A 21,215-nucleotide genomic window follows, 5' to 3' on the forward strand; every position below is an offset into this window, starting at 1 on the left:
TTCTTTACCACTAGTACCACCTGGGAAGCCCTAAGCAGAACCCTCTCTGACATAAATCCCAGCAATAGCTTTTTTGATTCACCTCCTAGAGTAATGAAAATAAAAGCAAAAAATAAATTTGTTTATTTAAATTTAACTTGGGCCTAATTAAACCTAAAGGCTTCTGCACATCAAAGGAAACCATAAAAACAAAAAGACAACCCACAGAATGGGAGAAAATATTTGCAAATGAAGCAACCAACAAGGGATTAATCTCCAAGATATACACGCAGTTCATGAAGCTCAATATCAAAGAAAAACAAACAGCCCAACTGAAAAATGAACAGAAGATATAAACAGACATTTCTCCAAAGAAGACAGACAGATGGCCAGAAAGCACATGAAAAGATGCTCAACATCACTAATTATCAGAGAAATCCAAATCAAAACTACAAGGAAGTTATCACCTCACACTAGTCAGAAAGGCCATCATCAAAATGTCTACAAATAATAAATGCTGGAGAGAGCGTGGAGAAAAGGAAACTCTCCTACACTGTTGCTGCAAATATAAATCGCTACAGCATCTGTACTGGAGAACAGTACAGAGGTTCATTAAAAAATAAAAATAGAACTACCATATGATCCTGTAATTCCACTCCTGGGCATATATCTGGAGAAAACCATAATTCAAACAGACACATGCAACCCCAATGTTCATTGCAGCACTATTTACAATATCCAAGACATGGAAACAACCTAGATGTCCATCTACACATGAAAGGATAAAGAAGAAGTGGTGCATATATACAACAGAATATTACTCAGCCATTAAAAAGGATGAAACAACACCATTTACAACAACATGGATGGACCTAGAGATTATCATACTAAGTAAAGTAAGTTCAGTTCAGTTCAGTCGCTCAGTCGTGTCCGACTCTTTGCGACCCCATGAAGCGCAGCACGCCAGGCCTCCCTGTCCATCACCAACTCCTGGAGTTCACTCAAACTCATGTCCATCAAGTCGGTGATGCCATCCAGCCATCTCATCCTCTCATCCAGAGAAAGACAAATATTATATTGCTTACATGTGAAATCTTAAAAAATGATACACATGAACTTATTAATTCAAAACAGAAATAGAGTCACAGATGTAGAAAACAAACTTACATTATGCGGGGAGGGGGATAAATTGGGAGACTGGAATTGGCATACACGCTTAATGTGATCATCTCTCAATTATACAAATTCAAATCATTTATGTTGTACGTGTTAAATAATATCATGTTATGTCAATTGTGTGGGTACTTAGTCACTAAGTTCCGTCTGACTGTTTGTGACCCCATGGACTGCAGCCCACCAGGCTCCTCTGTCCATGGAATTTTCGAGGCAAGAATACTGAAGCATCTTTACTTTAAAAAAAAAAAAAAAAAAAATATATATATATATATATATATATATATATATATATATATTGGAGTTGCCATTTCCTACTGCAGGGGATCTTCTCGACCCATGGATCAAACCTGAGTCTCCTGCATCTCCTGCGTTGTCAGGCAGATTCTTTGCCACTGAGTCACCTGGGAAGCCCAATATGTCAGTTACACCACAACAAAATAAATTAGAATGTCAAAAAACACAAAACAACACAAGGTAAACATTTTAAAGTTCATTTTTTCCTTTTCCGGTGGAGTGGCTTGAGCCACTTTTTAAATTACCACCAGTAATTCACCTAATGAATAATTTATATTCAAATTACCAAAAGTTAAGTACAGTTTAAATCCCTATAAATGAAACAGAGAAGTCAGAAAGAAAGCCATTTTCCCCTTTTTAAGTAAAATAAGAAATTCTGTTCTCCTCAACACCATGCCGACTCTAGAAACAGCATCTCTCCCCCATAAAACATGGCCCAGGTGTGTGGTTACTTACTGGAGTTGAGGAGGATCATGGCCTTGACACAGAGATATTCTTTGTGTTGGAGTTTTAACTCACGAAACCTTGAAGTCGTTGCCAGGAGCATGTCAAAGATTTCTAGAATTCCTTCAACACATTTCCCTTCATCCCTACAAAAGTCCATTTGGAAATGTAAGAAACATATAGCTTTAGGTAACCATCAAAAGTAAGGAGTATTTTCTTTTTAATCTCAAATTTCATCTGGCACACCCTTTAACAAGGTAGTGATGAGAGCACACCCAGAAATATGAAATTACCAGAATAATTTTTATATAAGGAAGACAGGAGATTTCCTATAAGTCCCTGAACCAAACATTTGAATAAATACTATTTAGGCAACAGTGTGCACTGGAAGTACATTTGCCTTCTACCTGTTCACCAAATGTTTTCTTAAAGGAATATCATTTCTGTTTATTATTTTCGATCTAAACTATTTCAGCCAACCCTCAAAATATGACATATTTTACTAAAAAGAGACAGTTCATGTTCTCATCCAAAGACTCTAAAGTATTAATGAGAAAAGACTGAACATTACAGAAGCAAATATTCCAAAAAGAAATAACACTTTATATCTAGAGCTTAACTCTCACATCCTGGTGGTCAGTTACAAACTGGTGGGGCAATGAACATACATTTAAATGTAGTTTGAAAAAAAGCTACTATGACATACAAAGAAATCAAAATTATAGCAGATAGATCAGAATCAGGAAAAAAAGGTAGAAATGGAGACATGATAATTTTGACTTGTCAAAGATTATTTTTAAGCAAAAGCTTTAGACAAACATTGGACCATATAATCAAAATTCTTTTGAGCACTCTTTATGGAAATGAACTGTATAAGTGTATTTTGAAGTAAATTACTTGAACTGCATCAAGAAAATACCAGCTTCAATCCACTCCAGCCAGACACATATTATTCCACCTCACTGCTCCCCCCACCCAAAACATGCATTATCATCCATCATAGAGCTATTGTAAGTCCTTGACAAGCAAGCATTTAGATGATTTTGTCATGAAAGTTTCATTTGCTTCTAAAAGCCTTCAGTACACATCAAAGGGCAGCTGTGGTAAAAGTGAAATCATGAAAGTTTCATTTTCAGTCTCTGGAGGAGCTCCTGAAGGGGACCTGAGATCTTCAAAGAAGTGGCCAGTCCCTTCTTCTTCCTCCAATCTCAACCCAGGACGTTTCCAGCGATGGTGGGGTTTGGAGAAAGGGCCTCTGTAGAGTTCAGTGAACTGACACCAGTGGGTGCCACCAATCTTGGTAAAGCCTTTCCTATTTGGTGCTATGATGGCCACTCACCAGTATCCTGCACATTCCTGCAAACTCACTATACAAAGTTATAAGTACGCAAACTGCACACTTTGGCAAGCAAGCGTGGTATCTTCAGCAACCAGTCTAGAATTTCTGAAAGTGTGCAGTTTAAATGATAAAATATCATGCCCCTTAGAAATCACTTCTAAGGGAAAGGCCACTTTGGAGAATCAGAGCCAAAGGTACCAAAGCCTGTAGGAAACCCCAGCCCTCCACGTGTCACCCACCCACCTCCCCTGCTCTGGCTTTTCCCAGGCAGCTTGCTGCAACTGTCCAGTAAGGACATGCATGCCCTGAACACAGCAGAGGCACAAGGAATACTTATTCACTGAGTGCCCCTCAAGCCAATCACCAAATCACTCTGCCTAGGATAATGAGTTATTGGAAATTGTAATTGATGGGTTTAAGGACATTTGATACTGAGAAAAGTTAGTTTTAAAATATCTCTGGGGCCAAAAACAAGAAGTCCAACAAGTCCTGCACTGACAGTTTAGTAGTTTGGCTCTTTACTCTTTTGTGCAATTCAGAGAAGTCACAGGCACACATGTGCACACACGCACACATCCACTTCCCCAAGTAGTATAAGAGGACTCCTTTGAAATTAACCCTATTTTGCAGGAGCTGTCACCTGAGCCCAAGAACACATCCCTAAATACTGAAGTCAGCACTGTTTCCTCATTAAAATACATAATATTTTAAGTGTAAATTCACATTTCAAAAATGGAAGGAGAACTTCTATCACATGGTATCTTAAGCCCTGATGAATGCTGCAATTCACAAAAATCAGAACATATGTACCTCATGGAAAAAGAGAATTTCTAAACCCATTGTAAAGAACTAGATCTGATTGCTTTCTCCAGCAAGTGTGATAGCCAACCATCTCATTTTGGGGGTGGGGGCAGGCAAGGTTAGAATATTTATATTCACTTCACAGGCTGTAGAAATCAAACAATTTTTAGAAAAGAAATATGAGAAACATAGAGGCAATGAGGTAAAATACTTTATAAAGTGACAGTCTCTCAGTCGTGCCCAACTCTTTGCGACCCCATGGACTACACAGTCCATGGAATTCTTCAGGCCAGAATACTGGAGTGGGTAGCCTTTCCCTTCTCCAGGGGATCTTCCTAACCCAGGGATCAAATCCAGGTCTCCTGCATTGCAGGCAGATTCTTTACTAACTGAATCACAAGGGAAGCCCAAGAATACTGGAGTAGGTAGCCTATTCCTTCTCCAGCAGATCTTCCTGACCCAAGAATGGAACTGGGATCTCCTGCATTGCAGGCAGATTCTTTACCAACTGAGCTATCAGGGAAGCCCTTACTTTATAAAGGACACCCTAATTAAAGTTCTACTTTAAGATGAATAATACAGAATAGTGAGTAAGGACTTTAAAATATCAACAAGACCTATTTCATTTACCCTGTAAGTAACTATGGATTGACACTGATTTATGAGTAATATATTAGGACAGGTTTAAAAGATTTGAATTCAACCAGTTGGGTATATGAGTTGTCAATCTAGTAGGTATATGAGTTGGGTATTAAAATATCAAAACAATATATCAAACAAAACCACTCATGGAAATTTACTTTTTCACCCCATTAATCCACAGTGAAAGTGAAAAAGTGAAAGTCAGTCACTCGTGTCAGACTCTTTGCAACCTCATGGAGTATATAGTCCATGGAATTCTCCAGGCCAGAATACTGGAGTGGGTAGTTGTTCCTTTCTCCAGGGGATCTTCCCAACCCAGGGATTGAACCCAGCTGAGCCACCAAGGAAGAACAAGAATACTAGAGTGGGTAGCCTATCCCTTCTCCAGGGGATCTTCCTGACCCAGGAATTGAACCAGGGTCTCCTGCATTGCAGGTAGATTTCTTACCAGCTGAGCTACCAGGGAAGCCCGTTTACCCATAAACCAGTGCTAAATAAAAATAAAAGTAGTAGTTTCAAGCAGACTATTATTTGATAACAAAATAAAAATATTCCATTTGATGCCAAGGACATCTTGAAAGAGATGTCCTTTGGGGCTCGCTGCTTTGTACTGACAGTACACATGTGGCTAATGAACCACAACTCGTCTACCTGTGTGAGAGGCAATAGGGTTGGGAGACACATGGGAAGGACTTTAATATTCAACTAAGGTGGAATGATCTGAGTACAAAGGGGAAATAAAAATTTAGAAGTGAAAATTCTGTGGGTCTCTTGAAGAAAATTCAATATAAAAATACCTAACATGAATGAAAACTCAGCACATTTACATTTGTCAGTCCACAGAACTCCATAAACATCCACTTCCTCTGACTCTGTAATAACATTTGACAGTTTTCCCTTCCCTGGTGGCTCAGCTGATGTTAAGGACACATAATGTCTTAGCATATACGATTTCTCGAATAAGTAGAAGTTCAAATTCTCTGGTAGATCTTCATATGAATTGGGATTCTAGTGATTACCTAAATAGCGACCTTGTTAGAAATAAGCTGAGATACCTGGATTTTTCTCTCATCCTCAGTAGGTTCAAGTTTTTTCACTGCAGAAGCCTCAACAAGAATAAAGGGAAACAGAAATTATAGTCTCAGTCTCCACAAATAAATAGGCTAATTTAGTTGTATTCACTGCTTAAATGGTCATACTACCACATAGAGGAACTCCGATAGGACAATCCACCAAAAGACAGTTACTTTCAAGTAGTGTGAAAAAGTTTTATTCACATTGCAGAAAAGATTCCCATTAGAACTCCTTTATGGTAAATAATTTGACTTTTGGAATTGTCAAAAATGTTTAAACATGCTTGAATAAGCAACTCCTCCAGATATATACCCATCACACTAAAATATATTTATGCTGTATATATAATAGATGTACTAAGAATCTGAGACTTGAAATTCTAGACTTTACAGAGTGCTCAAAACAAGTAGAACCTGCAACAAAAAATAACTAGTAGACACTCAAAGAAAAATGCCTGTTGGATGTGAATGCACTTACAATTCCCAAGAACTCCTCTTCTACACTCAAATACACACAACTTCTATAAATTCTTCTCTTCTAATGTGAGTCTAATTAAAATAAATATATAAGAAAAATTACTTCTTTTTCTTCTATTACTTAACCAACAGGTAGGCCTAAACTTTATCTGGGATTTGTATCAATTTACACTAACCTATTTACATATAGGAGTTGAACCCATACAAAAAGGCGAGTTTGTTGTATTAAAAACCAGGAGTGAAACAGTCACTGAAAATAAACTCTAAATGTGGCAACACTTTAGAAATCAACACAAAAAAGCAAACCCAGTCCCAAAGTCTGCAAATGTATTAGTTTACCAAAGGATAGAACTTCCTAGCGCTAACTTCTAGGGAATTATGTGTGTATATTCGTGTGTGTGTGTGTGTGTGTATGTGCACCTTTATCTAAATTCCAAGTGGAACACATTGAATGCAGGAATGAATGACAGTGATGGTGTGACTGGGTGCTTGGCCTTTCAGCCTGCCTTGCAACATGGTACCGTGAAACGACAGCTGGAGGAATAAGTTTTCTGAAATGGCCAGAGAGTAAAATAGAGTTGTTCTAAGAATAAAGCAGAAAGTTACTTTGCCTTTGGCCTCCTCCTCTTTCCTCATCCAGTTCTCTATCCTGCTGAGAGGCATGTACTGTTGTTGGTAAGAGGGTGAACTTCACAGCCAGTCCCCGTGTCCATCACCATAACTGCAGGCAATCTACCTAACCTCCCACTTCCATACCTGAAGGAAAGGGATAATAATGGTGCTCATCCAAAAAGGGCTACTGTGAAGATGTAATGACCTAAGACATTAGTGCTTAAGATGGTGCCTGGCACATATAGGCCAATAAGTTAGCTATCTTGATTGTTACTGAAGGGTCTGGGCTTCCAGAACCTCCCTCTGGGCTTGCTGCTGCTAGAGCCATAGTCCATGCTCCAGCTCCTCCCAAAGGCCCTGCTCTCCACCAAAACACCTCCGTCACTTAGAACAGCGCTCTTTGTCAATGCCATCATCCCCGACAACAGGAGGAATAGGTGCTAACACCCTGGCTATTACTTTTCATCTGAGTAAGGTGTGTATGGGGAGCTTCTGAAGATCTAAAGAGGTAGTGCCTAGAGCTGGGGGCAGATCCTTTCCCTCCAGGCTTAGGGTCCAATGTGACTGAACACTCAATACTACCACTTTTTCAATTCAAGGAAGACAAAAATCAATTTCCATGGAGATTCTCAAACTGTTCAAATACAACACCAAGAAAGTGTTCTACTTTTCCTACTAAAAAGCTTCAGTGTTGCTGTACATTCCAGCTTTCCCTCCATGTACAGTTCACTAAGTCAGTTAAAAAGTGGTTTCGCCATCTTCAAAAGAAAACTAAATGCAAGAAATTATAGCATAAACACCATCATTCCCCAGTTTCCATCAACTTTCATCTGGTTTTAACAACCATTCCTTTCACTGCTTTGCCCAAAATGCTATATAATATGTGTAGTTAGAGTGAGTTAAAGCATGTAAAAATAAACTTGGTAGATTTATAAGAATTTTACCACTGGTCCAGATAGCTGGAGATGTAAATGGCCCCTACTAGTGGAAAGAACAGCAGGACAGCTTAAAAATTAAAACCCCAAAATGGATTTTTTGTAATGCAGGAAAACCTAAGGTGAGCTTCACACTGAGTGCCCACACACCCTCAGGACACAGGCCCTTGTGTGGTCTGGCCAGTGAGCGCTGCTGCATCGCAGGAAAGAATGAGTCACAGGACACTGAATCGTCACACTCACGCTCTCCTTCTCAGGTTCTTGACCCAGTGAAGGAGCCCACGACCTTCTCCTCCTACCTGCCCTTTCAGGAGTCAGGTTTTCAATGCAGAACTCAGGACTCTGTTCCCACTTCACTTGGCACTTCACTCAAGTTGGAGAAGAAATACAAGGAATTTGTGTCTCACCTGTCCAGAATGAGGTCTGGAGCAAAGATGAGCTTGCCAGGGTGGTCGATGGAGCGCCACATCAGCCCCACCATGAGCACCTCCAACCAGCAGCTCTCCAAAAGCCGCACTTGGTCGAACAGGCTGAGCTCCACGAAGCCTGGGGAAAGCAAGAGGCTGTGAGCATACCCGCCCTCCTCCTCAGCTCCCTGATTCCATTAAAAAAAAAAAAAAAAAAGAAGAGCAAGTTTTGAAAAGCTAAGAAAACACAAATCACCCAGAGTGCAGGGGAAATCAATATTTTAAAGATGTGGTTAATAGCTGGTGAGGAAGAAAATCCTGAATTCAGAGCGAGTAACTCACAATTTCTAGTCTCGAACACCTTCTAGGAGAAATGTACATCATTCAGAATTTCCAAAGGATTATTAGCTGGGCTTATACAGCTTCCAGACACATGCTAGGGAAGAAGACAAAGCTGGCACTGACCTTTGTTAGTTATATCCCAGTAATCCCTCTGCACTACCAAGAAAGATAGAGTTCAGACATCAGCCAGAGGGGCTGCCTGTCTGGCCCATCCCATGATGGGGGCAGGAGGAGTAAGGGGACAGGATAGTGGGGGTGATGGGTGGGGGGCTTGCAGAGAAAATAGGACCAGCTCCTGGAGAAAGTCAAAGTTCCAGCTGAAAGAGTTTCTCCAATTGCTTACCATTTCCCATCTAGTATTAGACTCATTCTTCTGAGTGGGTGCACTTGTTTCTGGGCTATTCTATGCTGAAGAACACACATAACAACAGAAACAGGTCCCTAAGGAAAAACTTCAGAAGCAGAGCTCACTGGGGCTTCCTCCATAAGTCATGATAAGAGGAAGAAGCCGTATAACATAAATAAACAAACAAATGACCTTGGAGTGCAATGGACTTTGGTTAGAACCCCTGCTCAGCCTCATCCCAGCTACTTAATCTTCTTTTAAATCTTTGTTTTTCCTACAGAAAAAATGGGGGCAACAATGCCTACCTCTGAGAATTTCCTAGAGGTGAGATCTCTCATCATCCTCATTTTAAGGATGAAGACACGATGGCACAGAGAACATATGTGGTTCAACTCTTTGAACAATTGTAACAGAAATCTGAACAAAGGAGAACTGAATGGAAAGATGGATAAATCCTTTCCAAAGCCACATCCTACATACTCAGTTCACATTCCTGGTATGTGTACACATTCCAATCTCACCCACAGTTACAGACAATAAGCCTGCCTAAGGAAGATCAAGCTTTTCATACTTATAGATCTTCAACAAAGCCAAGGCTAGGTGATAGACTAAAATTTTTTTGGTGGGGGCTAGACAATGGCAATGAAGAAGAAGGCAATGGCACCCCACTCCAGTACTCTTGCCTGGAAAATCCCATGGACAGAGGAGCCTCGAAGGCTGCAGTCCATGGGGTCGTTGAGGGTCAGGCACGACTGAGTGAATTCACTTTCACTTTTCACTGTCATGCATTGGAGAAGGAAATGGCAACCCACTCCAGAATTCTTGCCTGCAGAATCCCAGGGATGGCGGAGCCTGGTGGGCTGCCATCTTATGGGGTCGCACAGAGTCGGACACGACTGAAGCGACTTAGCAGACAACGACTATGCTAACTGATAAAGTGCGGGAAAAAGCCCACAACTTCAGACTATGCCTAAGCTTTCAGAAAAATTTCCAAAACACCAGGCTTGAAGAGGGACTGATGCAGCTTAAGAGATCTGCTTTGCTTTGGCACAAAGAAGCTACACAGCTCTCAGAAGTAATTAATCACCACTCTCCAGGTGGGGTCTTGAAAACTAGGCTTGGCATACACATAGATCAAAAGCTAGAGGGAAAAAAAGAAGAAAAAAAGCTAGAGGAAACTGCACCAGTATTGTCTCCTATGGGAAAGAGCTCAGGAAAAAAAACCATCATTCTGGCAAAGGAGAAGATGCTAAACCATCAAAACTGAAGTGGAAAAACCTGAAAATTCTCAGAAAGCTCAGGAGCCAACAAATGACCCCTATGGATCCTATTCGCTGAGACCCTTAACCCAGGTGCTCTTCCCCAGCTCCCTCAATCTTCAAAATCTGCCTAATGTAGTTGCTGCCCTCTAGGCCATGGGAATCATCCTTAGTGACTTAGAACTTGGAGACCTCATTTCTTAGACAAATGGAAAGATGTACATGGAGAAGCCCTTCCAGAGGAAGCATGGGTTGCTGTCAATGTATGTTAGAATCCTTGATTCATTCTTTCACAGAAATACCAATTCAAATAACTAGATGGTGACCGTGCAGTACCTTGGGTGTACATGTTACAAGCCGGTCTGGGAAAATGAACGCACTATAGAATAGAAAATGCATGTTCTAAATGACAATTCAGGAATAACCAAACCCATTTTTAATTTTATCATTTTTAATGGTTAAAAACCATTCCAGGTTTACTGATGATTCATGTTACTTTTGTAGCTGATTTACTCTATCCATTTTATTCATTTATGTACATATTACTGATTTTTTTTCTTTATTGAAACACAATTTTACAATTCCTATTTAGCATCTGAGAAACCTTTCACTTTCATACTGTGAAAGGTCATACTGTGCCCCACCCCACTCTCACCTGATCACACCCCTCCTCCCAAGGTGATGAGTCCACAGCCAGGAGATGCGTTAAGGTGGAGCCCAGGTTTCTTTCTTTTAGATCATGCTCCAGGTCCCAGGACCTTAAAATTCCCTGCCTAAATGGCCCCACACCCACATCCAGAGCATGGGTGGGTCTCTTCCCTGGGTCTATCTTCCCAGAACATATCTAGGCATGAGATATAGCCAAACCAGCTAATGTCTGTAGGAGATGTGAACAGGCAGGATTCGGTGTGTGCAAGGTAGTGTGGGATCAGTGGAGCGGGGAACAGGGGCGGACAGGAAGAGAAGGGGCCCGCCATATACCACTCCTTCTGCACTGCCATGTCTGGTACAGAACTCAGAGGAATTCAAGAATTCTAAATTGAAACCTGGCCACCTGTGTTGAAGGCACAAGTGTCAAGATAAGAAAAAAGGATGTATTCCATTTAAAGCTTATAAATCAAGCTGTCAAACCGCTAAATACAGGAGACACAGCTTGCAGACCTCCATTCTGTATTCGTGCCCCATAAAGGTTAGGAGCAGGCCTTTCTACAAATAAATTTAAAGCTAAGACTCAGAAGGCCCTACCCGGAATCTTCTTGGCCCAGCTGATCATGTGTACCAGTTCCTTGTCGGCCAGCTTGGTGAGGGACATCATCATGGAGGCCTCAGTGAAGGGCGTGCTGGGGCGGCTCATGAGCACGTGGGGCGGCTCGGCCTCCAGGAGTGTAAGCACCAGCTGCTCTGGGCTCAGGGCGCTCAGCAGCAGCTCTTTCACTCGGGTCATGGGTCCACCGTTCCTCTTGGTTTTGCTCAGGCAGTGCAGCTGCTCATCAGAATTTCTCTGCCTTCGCACTATGCGGTACCCACATCTTTCTCTCCGAGAGCCTAAAAGAGAGCAGATAACACAGTGCTTTCCCCGTCTCCTCCCCAACGCAGCATGAGGTTCCCCAAGTCACCAGGATGAAAACAGAAATCAGTTAAGACCCGAGTCTATTCATAGAATATGGCTTAGAACATGAGTCTGATTTTCATTTCTGGAGCCTGTGAGGCATGTACTAAAGATTATTACATTTGTGACTATATTAGCAAAATCAGTAATGACTTTTTAGAGACAACAGCCCAAATGATCTTTAGGTTTCCATTTCAAGATCATCTATTCCATTTCTAAATCTAAATCCATCTTTCTTTTTTAAAGAGTACTAACAATTTTCTGGTGGAGTCTTTAGGGTTTTCTATGTAGAGGATCATGTCATCTGCAAATAGTGAAAGTTTTACTTCTTCTTTTCCAATTTGGATTCCTTTTATTTCTTTTTCTGCTCTGATTGCTGTGGCCAAAACTTCCAAAACTATGTTGAATAGTAATGGTGAAAGTGGGCACCCTTGTCTTGTTCCTGACTTTAGAGGAAATGCTTTCAATTTTTCACCATTGAGGATAATGTTTGCTGTGGGTTTGTCATATATAGCTTTTATTATGTTGAGGTATGCTCCTTCTATTCCTGCTTTCTGGAGAGTTTTTATCATAAATGGATGTTGAATTTTGTCAAAGGCTTTCTCTGCATCTATTGAGATAATCATATGGTTTTTATTTTTCAATTTGTTAATGTGGTGTATTACATTGATTGATTTGCAGATATTGAAGAATCCTTGCATCCCTGGGATAAAGCCCACTTGGTCATGGTGTATGATCTTTTTAATGTGTTGTTGGATTCTGATTGCTAGAATTTTGTTAAGGATTTTTGCATCTATGTTCATCAGTGATATTGGCCTGTAGTTTTCTTTTTTTGTGGGATCTTTGTCAGGTTTTGGTATTAGGGTGATGGTGGCCTCATAGAATGAGTTTGGAAGTTTACCTTCGTCTACAATTTTTTGGAAGAGTTTGAGCAGGATAGGTGTTAGCTCTTCTCTAAATTTTTGGTAGAATTCAGCTGTGAAGCTGTCTGGACCGGGGCTTTTGTTTGCTGGAAGATTTTTGATTACAGTTTCAATTTCCGTGCTTGTGATGGGTCTGTTAAGATTTTCTATTTCTTCCTGGTCGAGTTTTGGAAAGTTGCACGGAAAGAATAAAATACTTAGGAATATATCTACCTAAAGAAACTAAAGACCTATATATAGAAAACTATAAAACACTGGTGAAAGAAATCAAAGAGGACACTAATAGATGGAGAAATATGCCATGTTCATGGATTGGAAGAATCAATATAGTGAAAATGAGTATACTACCCAAAGCAATTTATAGATTCAATGCAATCCCTATCAAGCTACCAACAGTATTCTTCACAGAGCTAGAACAAATAATTTCACAATTTGTATGGAAATACAAAAAACCTCGAATAGCCAAAGCGATCTTGAGAAAGAAGAATGGAACTGGAGGAAAAAACCTACCTGACTTCAGGCTCTACTACAAAGCCACAGTTATCAAGACAGTATGGTACTGGCACAAAGACAGAAATATAGATCAATGGAACAAAATAGAAAGCCCAGAGATAAATCCACGCACATATGGACACCTTATCTTTGACAAAGGAGGCAAGAATATACAATGGATTAAAGACAATCTCTTTAACAAGTGGTGCTGGGAAATCTGGTCAACCACTTGTAAAAGAATGAAACTAGACCACTTTCTAACACCATACACAAAAATAAACTCAAAATGGATTAAAGATCTCAACGTAAGACCAGAAACTATAAAACTCCTAGAGGAGAACATAGGCAAAACACTCTCTGACATATATCACAGCAGGATCCTCTATGACCCACCTCCCAGAATATTGGAAATAAAAGCAAAAATAAACAAATGGGACCTAATTAACCTTAAAAGCTTCTGCACATCAAAGGAAACTATTAGCAAGGTGAAAAGACAGCCTTCAGAATGGGAGAAAATAAGAGCAAATGAAGCAACTGACAAACAACTAATCTCAAAAATATACAAGCAACTCCTACAGCTCAACTCCAGAAAAATAAATGACCCAATCAAAAAATAGGCCAAAGAACTAAATAGACATTTCTCCAAAGAAGACATACAGATGGCTAACAAACACATGAAAAGATGCTCAACATCACTCATTATCAGAGAAATGCAAATCAAAACCACTATGAGGTACCATTTCACACCAGTCAGAATGGCTGCGATCCAAAAGTCTACAAATAATAAATGCTGGAGAGGGTGTGGAGAAAAGGGAACCCTCCTACACTGTTGGTGGGAATGCAAACTAGTACAGCCACTATGGAGAACAGTGTGGAGATTCCTTAAAAAACTGGAAATAGAACTGCCTTATGATCCAGCAATCCCACTGCTGGGCATACACACTGAGGAAACCAGAAGGGAAAGAGACACATGTACCCCAATGTTCATCGCAGCACTGTTTATAATAGCCAGGACATGGAAGCAACCTAGATGTCCATCAGCAGATGAATGGATAAGAAAGCTGTGGTACATACACACAATGGAGTATTACTCAGCCATTAAAAAGAATACATTTGAATCAGTTCTAATGAGGTGGATGAAACTGGAGCCTATTATACAGAGTGAAGTAAGCCAGAAGGAAAAACATCAATACAGTATACTAACGCGTATATATGGAATTTAGAAAGATGGTAACAATAACCGGTGTACGAGACAGCAAAAGAGACACTGATGTATAGAACAGTCTTATGGACTCTGTGGGAGAGGGAGAGGGTGGGAAGATTTGGGAGAATGACATTGAAACATGTAAAATATCATGTAAGAAACGAGTTGCCAGTCCAGGTTCGATGCACGATACTAGATGCTTGGGGCTAGTGCACTGGGATGACCCAGAGGGATGGTATGGGGAGGGAGGAGGGAGGAGGATTCAGGATGGGAAACACATGTATACCTGTGGCGGATTCATTTTGATATTTGGCAAAACTAATACAATTATGTAAAGTTTAAAAATAAAATAAAATTACAAAAAAAAAAAAAAAAGCACACACACACACACAAAAAAGAGTACTAACAGACTTCAGTGTCCAAACCATGAAATAAGGAATTTTCTTCAAGCAGAAGATAGGGAAAAGTAGGAACTGACTATAAATAATACATTTTTATAATACATCCTTAAAGTTTTTCTGCATGTATGTATATGTGTCTGTGTATTCTTTTTTTACATACTTACACAAATAAGTTTATTTCAAATAATAAGTTAACTGAAAAAATTTGAGATTAGATATTTTTTTTTAATCTAGACATAATGCTCAAAATTCCCCAAACTAGGCTTCAACACTATGTGAACTGAGAACTTCCAGATGTTCAAGCTGGATTTAGAAAAGGCAGAGGAGCCAGAGATCAAATTGCCAACATCCGTTGTGTCATAGAAAAAGCAAGAGAATTCCAGAAAAACATCTACTTCTGCTTCATTGACTATGCTAAAGACTTTGACTGTGTGGATCACAACAAACTGTGGAAAATTCTTCAAGAGATAGGAATACCAGACCACCTTACCTGTCTCCTGAGAAATCTGTATGCAGGTCAAGAAGCAATAGTTAGAACTGGATATGGAACAACGGACTGGTTTCAAACTGGGAAAGGTGTACATCAAGGCTGTATATTGTCACCCTGCTTATTTAACTTATACGCAGAGTACATCATGAGAAACGCTGGGCTGGAAGAAGCACAAGCTGGAATCAAGATTGCCAGGAGAAATATCAATAACCTCAGATATGCAGATGACACCACCCTTATGGCAGAAAGCGAAGAGGAACTAAAGAGCCTCTTGATGAAGTGAAAGAGGAGAGTGAAAAAGTTGTCTTAAAACTCAACATTCAAAAAACTAAGACCATGGCAACTGGTCTCACCACATCATGGCAAATAGATGAGGAAACAATGGAAACAGTGAGAGACTTTATTTTCTTGGTCTCCAAAATCACTGCAGATGGTGATTGCGCCATGAAATTAAAAGACACTTACTCCTTGGAAGAAAAGTTATGACCAACCTAGACAGCATATTAAAAAGCAGAGTCATTACTTTGCCAACAAAGGTCCATCTAGTCAAAGCTATGGTTTTTCCAGTAGTCATGTATGGATGTAAGAGTTGGACCATAAAGAAAGCTGAGTGCCAAAGAATTGATGCTTTTGAATTGTGGTGTTGGAAAAGACTCTTGAAAGTCCGTTGGACTGCAAGGAGATGAAACCAGTCAATCCTAAAGGAAATCAGTCCTGAATATTCATTGGAAGGACTGATGCTGAAGCTCCAATACTTTGGCCACCTGATGTCAAGAGCCAACTCATTAGAAACACCCTGATGCTGGGAAAGATTGAAGGCAGGAGGAGAAGGGGATGATAGAGAATGAGATGGTTGGATGGCATCAGTGACTCATGGACATGAGTTTGAGCAAGCTCTGGCAGATGGTGAAGAACAGGGAAGCCTGGCATGCTGCAGTCCATGGGGTTGCAAAGAGTCGGACACGACTGAGCAACTGAACAACAACAACAACATAGGCTGGTTATTAAGGGATACATCTAACACAGAGAAACTGGAAGTACAAGAGCAGAAAAAGATTTGGCAAAAGTTAACCAAATAAATTGGAGTTACTGTCAATATCAGACAAACTTTAAGACAAAAATCATTATTAAGGTCTCGTAAGTAGATTATAAAAGAAAGATAAACAATTCTAAACTCATATACATCAAAACAATTTGAAAAAATTATTACATACTAGGTCAACTTTAACTAAAACTGTTATTATATAGATCATATTCTCTGACCACAATAAAATAAAAATAGAAGTCAGTAACAAAAATATAATTCCCGAAGCCCTATATATATAGGCAAAATATTTCTAAATATCCATTGATAAATGTAAAATATATAAATGTAAAAAATGTAAAATGGAATTTAAAAAGACACAAATCAGGATGTCATTAGCATGGGCACAACATTTATATAAATTTTCCCTAAAAAAAAAAATCTAAAACTTAAAATCAGAATGCCTACTTTCTATACTCCCACCATTGCCTTTGTTCACTAAATTCAATTGTCCACATTTATAAAGGGAAATATGAGTTAGGCGGTATGAGCAAATTTATTTACTTCCAAGAAAATTTATCTGAATTTCTCTTATCCTTGGCTAATTACAGTAGAAAGAAGGGCTCTATTCATCTAGGGATAACTGAATCGAACAAAATAAGAAAAGAATTAAAAGCCTAGAATGTAATTTATTTTATTAGTAATCACATAGAGAACTATTATTATTTACATATAATATTATATATTTATAATTATTATTAAAGATAAACTATACTTTCAGGGTAAAATGGGATAAAATGTATTGCTTAAGAGAGTATCTTTCTAATCACACATTTCTCTTCTGTGGAGAACATGAGGATAAGGAGTTTACAAAACAGACTCCATACAAAGTGAAAGGTTTTGAATCCCAACATTCAAATTTATTTGACCAAATTTCCCCAACAAAGTTCCATGTACTAGACCCTGTTCTAAGTTAGGATCAATAAAATAAAGCCCTTAGAATCTATCGATAGAGCTCCTAAGGTAAATCAAGTTGTATTCTATAAACCAGAATAAAATGAAATTGAGAAGGTCAAAAAATAAAGCCACTGACAAAGAACTCACATTTCTGTACCAAGGACATTCCCAGGGTTATGGCTTTGACACTGTAATCTAGGCAGAGTCACTCAGTGTGCCTGAGTGAGCTTAATGAGAAACTACCAAATAGGAGCGCTCCGTATTAGAAAGTGTCCCAGCAAAAACAAGCTGACAACAACAACAATGGTAAATGATGATCACAGCAGCTATCATAGACTGGAAGCTTCTATGTGCCAGGCTTTGTATATTACTGTACATAGCTTATCCCTTTCTGACAACTGCCTGAGAGGACACGTGGTATTACTATCTTCAACATACAGGGGAGGATCCAGGCACAACAGCTCAAGTGACTTGCTCAAGGTAGAAAAGCTAGAAAATAGCAGAAGCAGGACCAAAACCCAATCAGTGGTCTGAATCCGGAGCTGGTGCTTTTAGCTACTATTTTATATCACCTCCCCAACAAATCACTTTCAAGTATCTATACAGCAGGCAAATAAAGAGATGGCATCAAAAGATGCTGAGCTGTTGTCCCAACAGAAGGCTACAGATCAGATATACAGTTATTCAGATCAGTTTGGTGGCTGCTTGCATTGCAGTGTATTCTTATAATGAAGCTTTTCCTCTGAAGCTAGCCTGGGTGGGTATCCTTCTACCATTTAAACAACCTTATTAATGCTTCAGCGGAAAGGACAAGATTGGAAATGAAGCAGAAAAAGGTGCTGACTGAAGGGAAAGGATTTCTGAATGAAAGGAGGAAGTGGAATTATGCAGGAGGATCTAGAATACAGGGAGAAACCCTAATCCTCTGAGATTAGATAGAAGGAAGAATCTAGATGAAGGATTTTCTCAGGAGGGCAGACAAGAGGGCTGGAAAAGGAGAAAAGCCACAGCTAATGAAATTCACTCCTAATGGTCTTTCCTCATGGTCAGTAAAGGGCCAAAATACCCATCTGTTTGCACATCAACCCATCTCATTTCTTCTGTAATCTCCAAAGGTAATGCAAATCTTTTTCTTAGCTCTATCCGGTGACTTTTTGGTCAAATTCAGTGACCTTTTCCAGGAAAATTTTAGGTATATCCCTGAACTCTGGTGCTCCCAACTTAGATGTGTTTTTCAACGAGAGAATGAGAAAAAGGACGGGAAAGTAATATTCAACGCCACAAACTGTGCTAGGTCTTTATTCCTCACAAAACTCAGTGAAGCAGATATCTCTGCTTCAGAGATAAGGAAAACAAGGGCCAGAAAGGTTAGGTCATTTAAGCACTGTCACAGGTAGCAAGAAGTGATGAGACAAAGACTAGAGATCTCTTCGAGAGAATTAGAGATACCAAGGGAACATTTCACTCAAAGATGGGCTCGATAAAGAACAGAAATGGTATGGACCTAGCAGAAGCAGAAGATATTAAGAAGAGGTGGCAAGAATACACAGAAGAACTGTACAAAAAAGATCTTCACGACCCAGATAATCACGATGGTATGATCACTGACCTAGAGCCAGATATCCTGGAATGTGAAGTCAAGTGGGCCTTAGAAACCATCACTACGAACAAAGCTAGTGGAGGTGAGGGAATTCCAGTTGAGCTATTTCACATCCTGAAAGATGATGCTGTGAAAGTGCTGCACTCAATATGCCAGCAAATTTGGAAACTCAGCAGTGGCCACAGGACTGGAAAAGGTCAGTTTTCATTTCAAACACAAAGAAAGGCAATGCCAAAGAATGCTCAAACTACCGCACAATTGCACTCATCTCACACGCTAGTAAAGTAATGCTCAAAATTCTCCAAGCCAGGCTTCAGCAATATGTGAACTGTGAACTTCCAGACGTTCAAGCTGGTTTTAGAAAAGGCAGAGGAACCAGAGACCAAATTGCCAACATCTGCTGGATCATGGAAAAAGCAAGAGAGTTCCAGAAAAACATCTATTTCTGCTTTATTGACTATGCCAAAGCCTTTGTGTGGATCACAATAAACTGTGGAAAATTCTGAGAGAGATGGGAATACCAGACCACCTGACCTGCCTCTTGAGAAATTTGTATGCAGGTCAGGAAGCAACAGTTAGAACTGGATATGGAACAACAGACTGGTTCCAAATAGGAAAAGGAGTACGTCAAGGCTGTCTATTGTTACCCTGCTTATTTCACTTACATGCAGAGTACATCATGAGAAACGCTGGGCTGGAAGAAACACAAGCTGGAATCAAGATTGCCGGGAGAAATATCAAAAACTTCAGATATGCAGATGACACCACCCTTATGGCAGAAAGTGAAGAGGAACTAAAAAGCCTCTTGATGAAGGTGAAAGAGGAGAGTGAAAAAGTTGGCTTAAAGCTCAACATTCAGAAAACAAAGATCATGGCATCGGGTCCCATCACTTCATGGGAAATAGATGGGGAAACAGTGGAAACAGCGTCAGACTTTATTTTTCTGGGCTCCAAAATCACTACAGATAGTGACTGCAGCCACGAAATTAAAAGACGCTTACTCTTTGGAAGAAAAGTTATGACCAACCTAGATAGCGTATTCAAAAGCAGAGACATTACTTTGCCAACAAAGGTCCGTCTAGTCAAGGCTATGGTTTTTCCAGTGGTCATGTATGGATGTGAGAATTGGACTGTGAAGAAAGCTGAGTGCCGAAGAATTGATGCTTTTGAACTATGGTGTTGCAGAAGACTCTTGAGAGTCCCTTGGACTGCAAGGAGATCCAACCAGTCCATTCTGAAGGAGATCAGCCCTGGGATTTCTTTGGAAGGACTGATGCTAAAGCTGAAACTCCAGTACTTTGGCCACCTCATGCAAAGAGTTGACTCATTGGAAAAGACTCTGATGCTGGGAGGGATTGGGGGCAGGAGGAGCAGGGGATGACAGAGGATGAGATGGCTGGATGGCATCACCGACTCGATGGACGTGAGTCTGAGTGAACTCTGGGAGTTGGTGATGGACAGGGAGGCCTGGCGTGCTGTGATTCATGGGGTTGCAAAGGGTCGGACACTGAGCGACTGAACTGAACTGAACTGATAAGACCAAAAAAATGAGATTTCATCTATGCAGGGATTCAGTCCTCCTGTTCCTCTCACCACATATACTGCCCCCTACAGGTGGAGTGGATGTGCTACTGCCCCAGTCCCAAACCAAGAGAACCACAGCCACTAACAGATCCTAGCACATTGAAAACATCCTTTTCCTAAGATCATATTAGAAATCATTTATTTAAAATATGCAATTTAAAATACTGTTTTACTTAAAACATTATATATTTATTTGCAGTCTTTAGTTAGAAGGCCAAGGGATTTCTCTTTAAACACTTCTGCCAATTTAAGTCACAAGTTACGCTGTCTCTAGATTTTCAGTTTCAGCTTTCTTAAAACAGAGCAAGAACTTAGAGACTCATAAAGCACTCTGAATGCAGACTCTTTCTAGGTTTATGATGATTTTGCCCTAATCTTACCCATCCAGTTCCAGTTTAGTTGCTCAGTTGTGTCTGACTCTTTGCCACCCCATGAAGCGCAGCACAGCAGGCCTCCCTGTCCATCACCAACTCCCAGAGTTCACTCAAACTCATGTCTATCGAGTAGGTGATGCCATCCAGCCATCTCATCCTCTGTCGTCCTCCCTTCTCCTCCTGCCCCCAATCCCTCCCAGCATCAGGGTCTTTTCCAATGAGTCAACTCTTCGCATGAGATGGCCAAAGTACTGGAGTTTCAGCTTCAACATCAGTCCTTCCAATAAACACCCAGGACTGATCTTTAGAATGGACTGGTTGGATCTCCTTGCAGTCCAAGGGACTCTCAAGAGTCTTCTCCAACACCACACTTCAAAAGCATCAATTCTTCAGTGTTCAGCTCTCTTCACAGTCCAACTCTCATATCCATA

The 21,215-nt window shown here is 40.1% G+C and overlaps 1 protein-coding gene across 1 annotated transcript in view; it reads right to left on the reverse strand.

Moving 5' to 3' along the window:
* ESR2 (estrogen receptor 2) overlaps positions 1 to 21,215 on the reverse strand; it is a 92,836-nt gene that overhangs the window by 46,128 nt on the left and 25,493 nt on the right. The window contains exons 5-7 of the mRNA XM_061429103.1: positions 11,372 to 11,671; positions 8,180 to 8,318; positions 1,906 to 2,039 (exon numbers count right to left, since the gene is read on the reverse strand). Coding sequence (XP_061285087.1) covers positions 1,906 to 2,039; positions 8,180 to 8,318; positions 11,372 to 11,671 — 573 coding nt within the window. The remainder of the gene's footprint in view (positions 1 to 1,905; positions 2,040 to 8,179; positions 8,319 to 11,371; positions 11,672 to 21,215) is intronic.

This window comes from Bos javanicus, chromosome 10 (genome assembly GCF_032452875.1).
Source record: "Bos javanicus breed banteng chromosome 10, ARS-OSU_banteng_1.0, whole genome shotgun sequence".
NCBI classification, from domain to species: domain Eukaryota; kingdom Metazoa; phylum Chordata; class Mammalia; order Artiodactyla; family Bovidae; genus Bos; species Bos javanicus.